This window comes from Nematolebias whitei, chromosome 7 (genome assembly GCF_014905685.2).
Source record: "Nematolebias whitei isolate Nwh7 chromosome 7, NemWhi1, whole genome shotgun sequence".
Taxonomy (NCBI): domain Eukaryota; kingdom Metazoa; phylum Chordata; class Actinopteri; order Cyprinodontiformes; family Rivulidae; genus Nematolebias; species Nematolebias whitei.
In genome coordinates this window covers 5,531,792-5,544,517 of record NC_056504.1, presented here as the reverse complement: position 1 = coordinate 5,544,517, position 12,726 = coordinate 5,531,792, and the positions used below count along the sequence as shown (strand labels likewise).

Here is a 12,726-nt window from a genome sequence, read left to right as displayed (position 1 = left end):
CCTTTGGCGTCAGTGGATAATCAGTGTCTCCTCGTGTTGTGGGGAACTTTTCAGAGCAAAGAGGCATTTGGGGAATGTTGTTCTTTAAAACGGGTGATAACTGATTTGTGCTAACCCCCACCCTCCACCCACCCCTGACATCACCCTCCCGCTGGGTAAAACAGACGCAGGCAACGTTTGAACCTTCGTAAAATAAACCAGCTTGGCAGGTGGTGCTGATTTTATCTCCGCACAGCATTTTATTTTTTTTTTTTGTGACGTACCGGATCAGCTGTCGGGTGTAGAGGAGTTGAAAATGAGGGTGGGGTTTGGCTTGTGTGATGAGATCACCTCCTCCTCCAAGGCTTATGGTCGACATGTTCTAACAGATTCGAGGGTGTGATGCTGATCTCTGGCCTCTTCAGGCTGTTCCACAAAACCTGACTAAAATAAGAGCGCGTTGCATTATTTTACATCAAGACTTTTTTTTTCACGCTAACTTTGCGCGTAAGAGTTTTGCGGTGACAAACATTTAAATTAATACAGGACCGTATGGACCACTTCTGTGGCCTACATACAAGATGTTGCCATAACGACTGACCCTGCTTGTGTGGTCATAAACGAGTGTGTCTGTTTGTGTGCACTAATGGAAGAAGACCCCCCGGGGAAGGACGGTTTCGAGTGATCACCCACCCAAACCGCCTGACACAGTCCTGCTGGGGGCCGTCATGACTCAATACCCTCCTCTCGAACGTACGCCGACATGAAAAGATAAATAACAAGTGGTTTTTATTTACTGAATGTTTCTGAATTTCTAAAGGTGATGATGAATGTTTGCGTTACTGTCAGGATGATCAGTTATTGGAGACTGAAGTGCAGGTCCGTGTCTCTGCATGACGTCATTCATTGATTCTTACCGCTCCGCTGTGGCCACTAATCTTCCAGAGGGATGCATCTGTCGATCTAATCATCGGGATTAATGCTCCAACCTGAGAGATGCTGATGTTTGGAGCCTGATCGCAGCTTAATTTACACAGGGCTTAAACACAGATATTGTAAAAGACAAGTTGGTTTGTAAATACACAGAAGAACCGTGTAGAGTAATACGCTGTTTAAAGTGTGGTTCTTTTCGCTACAACACATTTATTCACTTGGTCCGTTTCAGTTCGTTGCCACGGACACAAGCTTCCTGAAAAGTTTCTGGGACAATTTGTCTGAGTACTTCTCATTGTGCCTTAATCCAAAAATCTCTTCCCAACAAGGCATCGATTCTTGGTCTGACTGTGTCCTCCAGATTAACAGCTGATTCCTTTTCTCAGAAATGACATTACTGGAAAGAAACGGACTTAATGAACGGCGTTGTGTTTGTGCAGGGCTGGGATCGATGATGTGGAGACGGACGTGGTCGAAATCGAAGCGAAGCTGGACAAGGTATGGACTCGACCCGTTCTGTCACTGAGGGGTTGGAGCAGCGCCTCCATGTCTTCGGTGTAGAATATTTAAACACACACGTGACTGTGGAAACGCTGATTCACGTCAGTGAACGCTTCACGTTCTGTATTTCAAACACCCATCGTTCAGTTTGTGATTTGTAATTGAAGAACGAGACTCTTTCTGTGCGCAACACGACGGTTTTTCACAAATCATTTGAAAAATATGGAGGTACTTTAGTAAAATAACTAAAGTATCACATTTTTAAGGGTTTATCTAATAAGACAAATGTCTTAAGGGCACCAAAATATGAAGCTTGCACAAATTGTTTTAGTGAAAAGTGTTTTTTTTTTCTTCATAAAGTTAGTTTGACAAACATTTATGATGCTCAAAGTTCATTTACATAGAAAGTTCACTTTGTGGTGAAGATCAGCAGGGATGGATGACTTAATGAGATAAAGCTCCTCAGTTAAACTAATAAGCCAGTAAGTCAGAGACAGGCCAGGAAACGAGACATCTAATCTAGTTTAGTGTGACTGGTTTCTGTTTGTATCTAAAGATGAATCTTGAAAGTCTCAGAATCAAACTCTTGATTTTGTACGGACTGTAAATCATGCGGCAGATAAAAATCCATCACTTTGTTCAGCTTCACCTGATAAAATCGCCAGGTGATATTAAAATATATTCATCTTGTGCAGCTTTTTTTTATAAAGACCGAGATGCAGTTTCTCTTCCTTATATCAGAAATAAAAATAAGCGCATCGGTGAATTATTTCTTCAGGCGTTCAGGTCAGGACCCTCTGCTGAACCCTGAGCTGATCTGAGCGCTGCCGACAGATTAAAAAGGTCAAAGTGGAGGTTTAAGAGGCTTCAGTCGGGGGTTTGTTCTGACAGCAACCTCTTCGTGGACAGAAACGCTGTAAAATTTGTGTAAAGTGAGAAAACATTCCCAGTTTTCTGCCACAACAGCTCGTTCGTGATCTAAAGTTAGGGACTATTACAGTACGATGTGTTTTCCATGTGATTATTTAACTGGTTCTTTACTAGCAGTGAAGACACGCACAGTGTAATGGACTGCCTATCATTTTTATTGCCTCGGTTTCCTGCAGGGACTGTCAGTTCTGGTCACTTAATCCTGCAGGGCGTGTCATGTGGTACCAAATGTGAGTGACTGTGCCTTGAGCAGAACCTTGTTGTTCTTCGAGACCATTTGTTAATAAATCCTGACGCTGGCGGGCGCACAGTACAGTTCACGGTTAGATCAGATTCACGTGCTTGTGTGCACATTCTGCGTGTCATTAGCCTTGGAGGAGCAGCGATGTCGCGCTCGTTTGCGTTTTCTGTGAATTCATCGTGCAGGTGTTGATCTGAACATGAGTGTCTTCAGCGCAGACTTGTGTGCACATGTTAACGCACACTGTAAGCCAGCAGCTCGCTTTTAGGAGTGTTTGTGCTGTCTGTCTGCACGCAGTAAATAACGCTCTACCAGCCTTTCAGTAAAACCACACTCGCATAGTGACAACCATGGGAACTCCTGCTCTAAATGAGATAATTAAAAGGCTTTCCGCACTCTCTCTTTAGCGGAACCCCCTGCCTCCTCCTCCGTTTACCAGCGCACACATGCACATGTTCGGGTGCTGGTTTACGCACAGCCACATTAGTGCGGTGGTAATGACAGTGCAAAAGTCTCTAGCTCATCATATTACCTCCTGACGTGGGGGCGTGCGGCGGCTGCCACCTCACGTGGTGTTGGAGAGCGTCCGTACATCACTGTGAGCTTCTGCTTGCAATTAGCAGTTTATGGTTAGCGTTGTTCTCGAGTGACTGTGTGAGAAGCCCACCAGACAGTACTGTATCTGACATCAAACACTGTGCTATTGTTACACGATTACCAAAAACAGAAACGTTCACATAAAAAGTAAGTTAACATTATTTATCTGAGGAGCAGCTCTGAGTTTAACTGCATCACAGAACTCTCACTGAGCGAGCGTGAAGGCGACAGTGGAAAGGAAAAACTCCCCTCATGAGGAAGAAACCTTTAGCAGAACAAGGCTCAGGGCAAACGGTCATCTGCTTCGACCCACTGGGTTTCAGAGGACAGGAAGGAGGAACAGATACACAATGGCAGGTCGAGAATCACATGTTAAAATGGAAATAGTATCAAATTAAGCTATTCAATTTTAACAATTCATTTAAGGAAACAAAGTCAATTTGTCCTCCAGTAGTCTAAGCATAGGCGTCGCCACCATTATATGTGAAGGGGACAAGTCCTTCACATTAAAAAAACGTTCATTTGGACGCCCCCACTTTTACATTAAAACATTAGTTCAGGCGGCGCAGTTTCTCTTTCTTCCTGAACGAATCCATTCCACTTGATTAATAGAATACTCAAACCACTAAAACTCCACTCCAGGTTTTCCTGGTTACCTCCACCGTCTCCTCCTGCCTCGGCAGAAAATGCGCACAGGTGGAGGAGATGGAGACACCTCTGTGTTACTCGCTCACCAGTTTAGCGAGCTCAGTGTGGGCAGTTGTTGACCAGGGTGGTTGATCATAAACATATATTCATGTTAGGAGGAGAGAAGTGCAGCGCTACGTCTGTAGCATGTTAGCTTAGCAGTAGCTGTGACGCTGTGAGACGCTGCAGGTGTAAGAGACTCTGTGTGTTCAGGTGCATTAAAGTTGAAATGTCTTTAAAACCCCACACCTTATTGTCCTCAAACTTCATGAGAAACATCATTTAGATGAGTCGTGTTGAACACAAGTAAAAAAGTCCAGTGGTGATGTTTTTTATTTTTCTATGAAGACAAATAGTGCTGACCTGACGCTCTTCATTAAAGTGTATTAAAGTTAAAATGTCTTTAAACCCACAGCTGAATTTACACAAACTTGGTGAGAAACATGTTTTAAATGTGTGGAATTAAAGGAAATCTTGGTGAAATGCTGCTTTTTTGTACATTAGTGAGCACCTTTTTTTAACGCGCACTCACACATGCACACACACACACACCTACACACATCATTGCGTCCCCTCCACATTACGGATGCTTCTGACGCCCTTGACTCTAAGCCTATGGCAGCATAACAAGCCAACCCTAACTATAGGATTTATTAAAAAGGAAAGTCTTAAAACTGGACCATGTGTCAGCCTCACGGACACAAACTGGAAGTTGGTTCCACAAGAGAGGAGCCTGAGAACTGAAAGATCTGCCTCCCATTCTGCTTCTGGAAACTGAACCGTGAGTAAACCTGCAGTCTGAGAGTGAAGTGCTCTGTTAGGAAAATATGGAACAATAAGATCTGTAATATAAGATGGAGCTAGGTTGTTGAGAGCTTTGTAGGTTAGAAGTAAGATTTTATATAATTGGTATAATAATTCAGTGTGTTAGACTAGTATTTTCAAAGGGGAAAGAAGATAAACATAGTACTATTTTTTTAAAGTTCAAGTTTAGATATCCATCCATCCATTATCTTTTACCCGCTTCTTCCATTTTGGGTCACGGGGGTCGCTGGTGCCCATGTCCATCAATCACTGTGCGAGGGGCGGGGGACACCCTGGACAGGTCTCCAGTCCATCACAGGGACACATAGAGACAAACGAGACAAACAACCATTCACTCTCTCACTCACACCTAGGGACAATTTAGAGTTACCAATCAGCCTAACATGCATGTTTTTGGTCTGTGGGAGGAAACCGGAGTACCCGAAGAAAACCCACGCATGCACGGAGAGAACATGCAAACTCCACCCAGAAAGTCCCCTGGACCGGGATTTGAACCGGGGACCTGCTCGCTGAGAGGCAGCAGCTCTACCAGTTGCGCCACCGTGCTGCCCAAAAACCCTTTTCCCAACAAGGCGTCGAGGCAGCACATTATTAGTATTTGTCTAAACAGCAGATGTTAAACTGTCCAGCTGTTGTAGGGATTGCTACATTTAGACAGAAAGTATTCACAGATAACTCTCTCAAGTTTAGATATTTTATAACAATTGACAGCAAAACATTGGGCAGCTTGTCTGACCCCCCCCCTCAGATTCTCATGCTGACAGTAACTAAGGACGGCACGTAGCACTTACCAAAATGGTGGGACAAATTCTCACCTGGTCAGAATGCACTGTGGTTGGCATTCCAGTGTGTTTCTATTTCAGTGACTCAAACTACTGTTGTCCTCGTGTCCTTGTTACCACTTGGGATGAGAGAACGAGTTTTTAAAATTATATTATAAAATTCCAATACCTAAAGGAAATATGTCATATTTCTGCTCATGTAGCAGCTTGCAGCTTTCTAGGTTTATTAGTGGAAAGTGTTTTCCATCTAATACTTTCTCTGACACCCTCTGAATGATGACAGTGTACATTTTTTGCTAAAAGGTTCTGTAAAATTTGTTCTGCTTTAGACAAATATCGCTAAATCGAATGGAAGAATTTATGCATGGGGTCACATTTTTAAGCGCGACGGCTGCATGAGGAAATATATGCCGTTAAAAATAAAGCAGTAGGCCAGGAATTAAGTGAAAAGTGGCAAACATGAGAAGATGTTTGCTCGTGTAGCATACCATTAAGTCATCCCTTTAATTATGTTTCTAAAGTAAAAAATCAGAAGATTCCTTTGTAAGTGGGCGCATATGTGAGGATGGAAAATGACTTGTATGACAAACTTTGAATCACCGTGCTTTACAACGATGTGCATTTTAAGCTACTTTGCATTGTTCTGTTGTTTTTGACCATTTTCAAGAATTTTAACTGTCATTCACATCACATGTGGTACATGAGGTGGAATGAAACCATGTACACAGGGTCCCAGTTACATCCAGCAAATTGTTAAGGAAACCAGTAGTAAGAATACACTAAGCACTAATGGTACAAAAACAATGTTCTAAAACAACAGCAGCACGAACATGAGCCTGTGTGAGCAGATGAGGACTAATGAACACAGCAACGTGAAATAATCAGCAGCATGAGATCAGCAGCATGGATAATCAGCAGCACACATCAACAATCAAGTGGCATTACAGTGATTTTTTAAATTTCTTTATTTTATTTTTTCAGTTGTTTTTCACAGTGATTATTCTGGTTAGAGATTCTTGAGTCTAACAGCCTCAGGGTAGAAGCTGTTCCTCAGCCTTTAGTCACACATTTAAAAGGATAAATCAGAACTTTTTTAAAGCAGAATGTTGCATGTGGTACTTCTGAGTAGTCAGTGTCTTACAGGTGGCAGATAGGAGTCACAACCGTTTCACTTTAGAGGATTAAGGAGAAGTTGTGGGCGGTAGGTCTGAAATACAACATTCGGTACAATAAGGTCAATTCAAAATGAATTTCTGCAATTTAAACTTCAACAACTGGGCTAATTTTAATAGTTACGCAAAACAGATTTTAAAACACTAAAGCGATGCTCTGTGTTATTCTGGGTTGATAATAATTTTATCTAAACGTTAAACAAGCTGAGCATGACAGTGTCCTCTAGAACAGTGATTCCCCAACACTGGTCCCTGAGGAACGCCTTCCTGCAGATTTTAGTTGTTTCTCTGCTCCAACACATCAGATTTTTTTTTTAATGTTTTAGTTCTGCAGAAGCCTGTTAGTCACCATTTATTCAAATCAGGTGTGTTAGAGCAGGGAAACGGCATGCAAGATGGTGTTCCTCAAGGACCAGAGTTGGGAACCACTGCTTTAGAAGCATCTCTTACCAAACTCAAGTCAAGATTTTAAGATTTCAAACGATAAACTACAAGTTACAAACTATCTGATTGTTATTTTCAGATTTCTCAAGTTTTTTTTATGTATTTGTGAATACTGCTGTAATCTCAGCTGCTCTGTGTAGTTATTAGTCTCTGATCATTTAATCCCCCCCTCATTTGATCACTCATTATGAGTTCATGTTCCGATGAGGATTGTTCCTAATTTGAGTGTCTTCTCAAATTAAGCATGCAACTAGTCAATCTGAAGCCGTGTGAGGTTTCCACCATGACTGTGGCTAATAACATCCTTGCAGTGTGTAAATCTTCAAATCGACGGCGCGTGTTAATAAAAGCGACGTCTTGTTTTCGGCTTCTCGTCAGCTGGTGAAGCTGTGCAGCGGGATGATTGAAGCTGGCAGGGCCTACGTCAGCGCCAACAAGCTCTTTGTTAACGGCATCAAAGATCTGTCCCAGCAGTGCAAGAAGGAGGAGATGATATCGGTGAGTAGAAACGACTCCCATCACTTCATCCTCTGACGAATGTTTGAGGACCATTTTTCCTCTCCTCCGTCTTTATAAACACATTCCAGCGATTCAGCACATTATTAGTATTTGTCTAAACAGCAGCTGTTAAACTGTCCAGCTGTTGTAGGGATTGCTACATTTAGACGGGAAATATTCACAGATAAATCTCTTTTAGTCAAATACTTAATCTGTGCTTTGTTATTTTTGCCGTTCATACATGAGAACAGTCGGCTCATTCAGGAGACGAGTGCTGCACCTTTTCTTTTTTGTAACTTTTATACTTTTCAGAATATTTAACTTTACTTACAATTGTTTTCCCATAGATATATATTTAGCTCTCTTCATTTCTTATAAAATGTTGCTCCTTTTGACTTCTGCTTAACTTGCTTTGTTTGTTTTATGCTACTTGTAGCTTTTAGCTAGCCTTTTTGCCACATTCTGCTACTTTTAGCTTTTTTATTTTGCTACTTCTTGTTTCGAGCTACCTTTCTGCTACTTCTGTTACTTTTAGTTAGCGTTTTGCTGCTTTTAGCTTACAGCAAGTGTTTTGCTTCTTTTACTTTCAACATCACAGATTCAGCTTCTTCAGCACAAAGTCATTCAGCGCTTAGCCCTCGCATAGTTTTTTTTAATTTTCACAGAAAATGCGGCGTTTCCAGTTAAAAACAGTTTTTAATCACGAGGAAAGGATGAACGCAGTAAATCAGTGGCTCACGTGTCTTTTTGTTTGTGTCTTTGTGTGTTGGAAACGTTGCAGGAATGCCTTGAAAAGTGTGGAGAAAGCCTCCAGGAGATTGTCAACTATCACACGGTAAGACGGTTTGACACACGCGCGCGCACACATGCGTTATGACCTTATGACGTTCACACATGCCCAGACCTGCGTGTGTGATAGAAATCATTTAAACATCTCTACGTTTCATCCACATGACTCCAGAGTGATCTCTCCATGTGATTACTGTAAGTGTGATTTAAAAAACAGACATTTTAATAAGGGGCAGCACGGTGGTGCAACTGGTAGAGCTGCAGCCTCTCAGCGAGCAGGTCCCTGGTTCAAACCCCGGTCCAGGGGCCTTTCTGGGTGCAGTTTGCATGTTCTCTCCGTGCATGCGTGGGTTTTCTCCGGTTACTCCGGACAACATGCATGTTAGGCTGATTGGTAACTCTAAATTGTCTCTAGGTGTGAGAGAGAGAGTGGATGGTTGTTTGTCTCTATGTGTCCCTGTGATGGACTGGAGACCTGTCCAGGGTGTCCCCCACCCCTCGCACAGTGATTGCTGGACATGGGCACCCGAGACCCCCGTGACCCAAAATGGAATAAGCGGGTAAAGAAAATGGATGGATGGATATTTTAATAAGATGACAATACAGGCCCTGATATTTTGACATTTTGAATTTAATGCCTTTACAGACTTATTTTCTCCTTGTTGGGGTGAATTTAGATGAAATCACATGTCTGTATACCAGTGATGGAAAGAGGAATTGGAGAGAAAGGCGAAGCAGGAAGAGACAGGAGGTCTTAAGGAGAGACGAGAGCAGTCAGTCGCTTTAAAGAAAAACATATTTTTCTCACTTTTGGACAATCTGGTTTTGCAAAATGTCGTCATAACACGTTATGATTTCCAACAGCAACAGTCAGATGAGTACTTTTTATTTCATTTCATGAACTGTTTGATATGTTATGGTTGAAACGTGAGGGGAGGCACGAGACAGCTCCTAACCTTTAATTTTAATATTTTTCATTAGTTTTAAACAGAAGTAGATTAAACTAATGTTTAGATGTTGTTGCAGCTGGAACTCATGTCTGCGTTACATGAAGCAGGTTTTCATGACGACTTACGGGTGGACCCGTCCAAGCTGCTTCAGTAAGACGGAAACAGTTAGAAATACAGCGACGGGTCGGAGAATAAACTAAGACCGACTTCTGCGTCTGAAAACTGTCTGCTGAAGATGAAATTAAAAAATATATCACCCTTGAAATATTGCGCCGTAGTAATACGACGGAGCTTTAGCGCCACGCTAAGAAAAATTAAAACCCATAAAATTGCATGAATAAAATCCTACTATTACGAGAATAAAGTTGTACGAGTCACGAGCCTGTCAATCAATCCAGTAGGCGTGTCAGCAAATGACCAATCCGAAGCGAAATGAGTCGTAATATTATCCGAACTCCGACACGATAAAGCAGGTTCACTGCATTTTAACTGTGGTAAAATGAAGACTTGAGCATCTTAAGTTACACTTTGGTTTTACAAATAAGGAGATGGTTAATCTGTAGCATCAGATTATCGTCAGTATCAGGACTAACCTGGTTACAGTCAGGTGGTACGCTCTGATGGGCAGCTCTCTGCAGGTGAGGAGCATTTAACTTTGGATTGATCATTTGCTGACACGCCTACTGGATTGATTGACAGGTCGCGTTGTAGATCCGGCTCGTGAAAAAAAAAAAACACGAGCTGCAAAAAAAAAGTCTTGTATGACTTTATTCTCATAATATTGACTTTAATCACCTTTATTCTCGTAAATCTACAACTTTATTCTGGTAATTTTATGGCTTTCAAAAACATCCTTAGCGTGGCCGTAAAGCTCCGTCGTACGTTAATATTAGAAAGCCATTCAAGTATAAAATAAATAAACGAAAACTTGAATATTCTGAGCAGAGAAATCACTCTAAGCGTCAGCATCACGGCCTAAATAAAGAGGTGTGTTGTTTCTAACGTGGTGCAGATCTCTTCCTTGATGGAGATCATCAACTCCATCGAAACCTGGGAGGCAGGGAACACCCACACCGTCATGCAGTGAGACCTAAACTTTGTCTCTGTGCAGAAAAAGTTCAAAACCTTTCTAACAAACTGGAAGCTTTACTGTGAAACTAACTTTTTTCCTGTGTGGACTGAAGCGGTGTGCATGTTCTGTCTGAGAGGTGCGTTCCACCTCTCTGGTAAGTTGACCAGCCATGTCAGTTCCCTTTAAAGTACGTTTTAAAAACTGTCCTGAAGTTTGTTCGATTTTGAGATTTAATTGGCACAAGAGGGACTCACCGTTTGTCTAAGCATCTACATAAACCCAATAGACTTTATGAGCTGAAGGGCATGCACAATGATTTTTACAACAACAAGAAGAAACCTGGCAGATGTGTTTGTAGAGCAGTAGGTCACGCGTACAACATCCAACACGATCAAAACTGTTGATCCTCCTTTATTTCTCCGCCGTGTTCTTTTTCTAGGATTTTTATTCTGATCTGTCATTTTAATCCTGTTTAAGCTCAACTTTGTCCAAATGAAAGTGTTTTATTCGGCTACATCTGACTGACGGGATCGTCTTTTCTCTTATAAAAGCAGTTCGGTCTTTAGAGGCGTTCCGAGCTCTGTCTCATGACCCTCCTCCTTCAGAAAGCACAACTCGTTAAGCTAAATAGAGTCGGTCTTCATTCGTTACCCTTGTGCCCTTGCTTTCATGCTCTACCTTGTTTTACTTCTGAATGAAGGTGTCCCCGTCCTCCGCTCAGGAGTTACACTGACACCTCGTCCTGCAGACGTTATTAACGGAGTCCTGGCAGCAATGGGAGAAGGACGAGAAGACCGTAAATCTGTCTGTTCACAGCTTTCCTCTTCTGGTCAGACACCAAACACATAAGCAAGCAGACTGTCGCTGAACCCCCTGACGAGGAAACGTGTTTCCTCTCAAACATCCACTAATCTCGCTGCAAGACTCCACAGATGGAGAGACATGGACGTTTTGTTGAACTTTAAAATGTTTTCTATGCAGAAAGTCAACACACCCGATCGAGTTGAAGTCAAGTTTGTTGCCAGTCAATTTTTAACAAGTGGTACACCGATGTCCCCCGTCGCTGAGAGATTTGAAAAGTGAATGTTTGTAGTTTTCAAAATGAGTGTTTTCTTGACTGGATTTGAAACCTTTAAGGATTTTGGTGCAAGATATTCAAGTGGGGAGGCAGTACACTGGGTGTAAGAAGGTAGGCGAGGCGGTGCAGAGCGATGGATCCTGCAGAGCAAATGGAGCCATTTCATCCACCAGGTGCAACGGCGGAGCCAGGGGGTTGCCAGTGGTGGCCTTGGCCACCATTCATTAAGCTTCAACCACCCCAGGAGCCACCCCAATCATCTAAAGAAACTATACCAGTACTTTTAAGCAATATAAAAACTAGAAAACATATTTTACTCAAATGATAGGGGTGGCTGCTTTACACACATTTATGGAGGTGGCCATTGTGGATTTTGACATGGCAACCCCATTTTTGAAAGGAACCTTTCTTACACTTAGATGCAGCCACACATCAAATAGTAAGTTGGCCTGTTGCTTATTTTTCAAGTTATCCAGCTCACATTGTTTACATATAGATATCAGCGGCCGTCTTGTGTTACGACCTGGCCGCCTAAGTTTTAAAATTAACCTTTCTTAAGCCTAGCTGCAGCCACACATCAAAAAGGAAGTCGGTACCTCACTTATATTTTAAGTTATCATTCTCAATACATGCACGGACTGATGGACAGTATTTCCAATTCCCCATTTTTGCTCTGCAATGGGGAACATCAAGCACAGATGGTCTTTGAATTTTACTAGTGTTGGTTTGGGAGACTCGGTGTAAAGCTACTGGAGGAGCCAGCTGAGGTGGTTCAAGCATCTGGTAAGGACACCCCCTGGGTGCCTCCCTAGGGAGGTGCTTTAGGCATGTCAGGCTGGGAGAAGACCCCAGGGAAGACCCAGGACACACAGGAGAGATTACGTCACATGGCTGGCCTGGGAACGCCTTGGAGTCTTCCCAGAAGAGCTGGAAGAGGCTGTGGAAAGAGACGTCTGGACCTCCTGATGAAGCTGCTGCCCCCATGACCCGACTTTGGAATAAACGGAAGATGATGGATGGATGGATGGATGGATGGATGGATGGATGGATGGATGGTTTGAGCTTAGGGATAATAGCATGTTTACCATAAGTAATGTTAACAAAGTGGGTACAGTCTATCAAAACATTTAATCTTTTAAAACCAGTTAGTTTTTCATTATTTTTAAAATTAATAATTAATACTGTTCTTTAAATCATGTGTCAAAGTGATTATCATCTTTTATTTTTTTAATTGCTTTATTTTCCTGT

At 42.3% G+C, this 12,726-nt stretch overlaps 1 protein-coding gene across 1 annotated transcript in view; it reads left to right on the top strand.

Annotated features, from left to right (window-relative positions):
- Nucleotides 1–625: 625 nt before the first annotated feature.
- The window catches only part of LOC119412112 (arf-GAP with coiled-coil, ANK repeat and PH domain-containing protein 3), a 35,080-nt gene continuing 22,979 nt past the window's right edge, over nucleotides 626–12,726 (top strand). Inside the window, exons 1-5 of the mRNA XM_037679088.1 lie at nucleotides 626–660; nucleotides 1,353–1,410; nucleotides 7,470–7,589; nucleotides 8,371–8,424; nucleotides 10,341–10,411. Coding sequence (XP_037535016.1) covers nucleotides 626–660; nucleotides 1,353–1,410; nucleotides 7,470–7,589; nucleotides 8,371–8,424; nucleotides 10,341–10,411 — 338 coding nt within the window. The remainder of the gene's footprint in view (nucleotides 661–1,352; nucleotides 1,411–7,469; nucleotides 7,590–8,370; nucleotides 8,425–10,340; nucleotides 10,412–12,726) is intronic.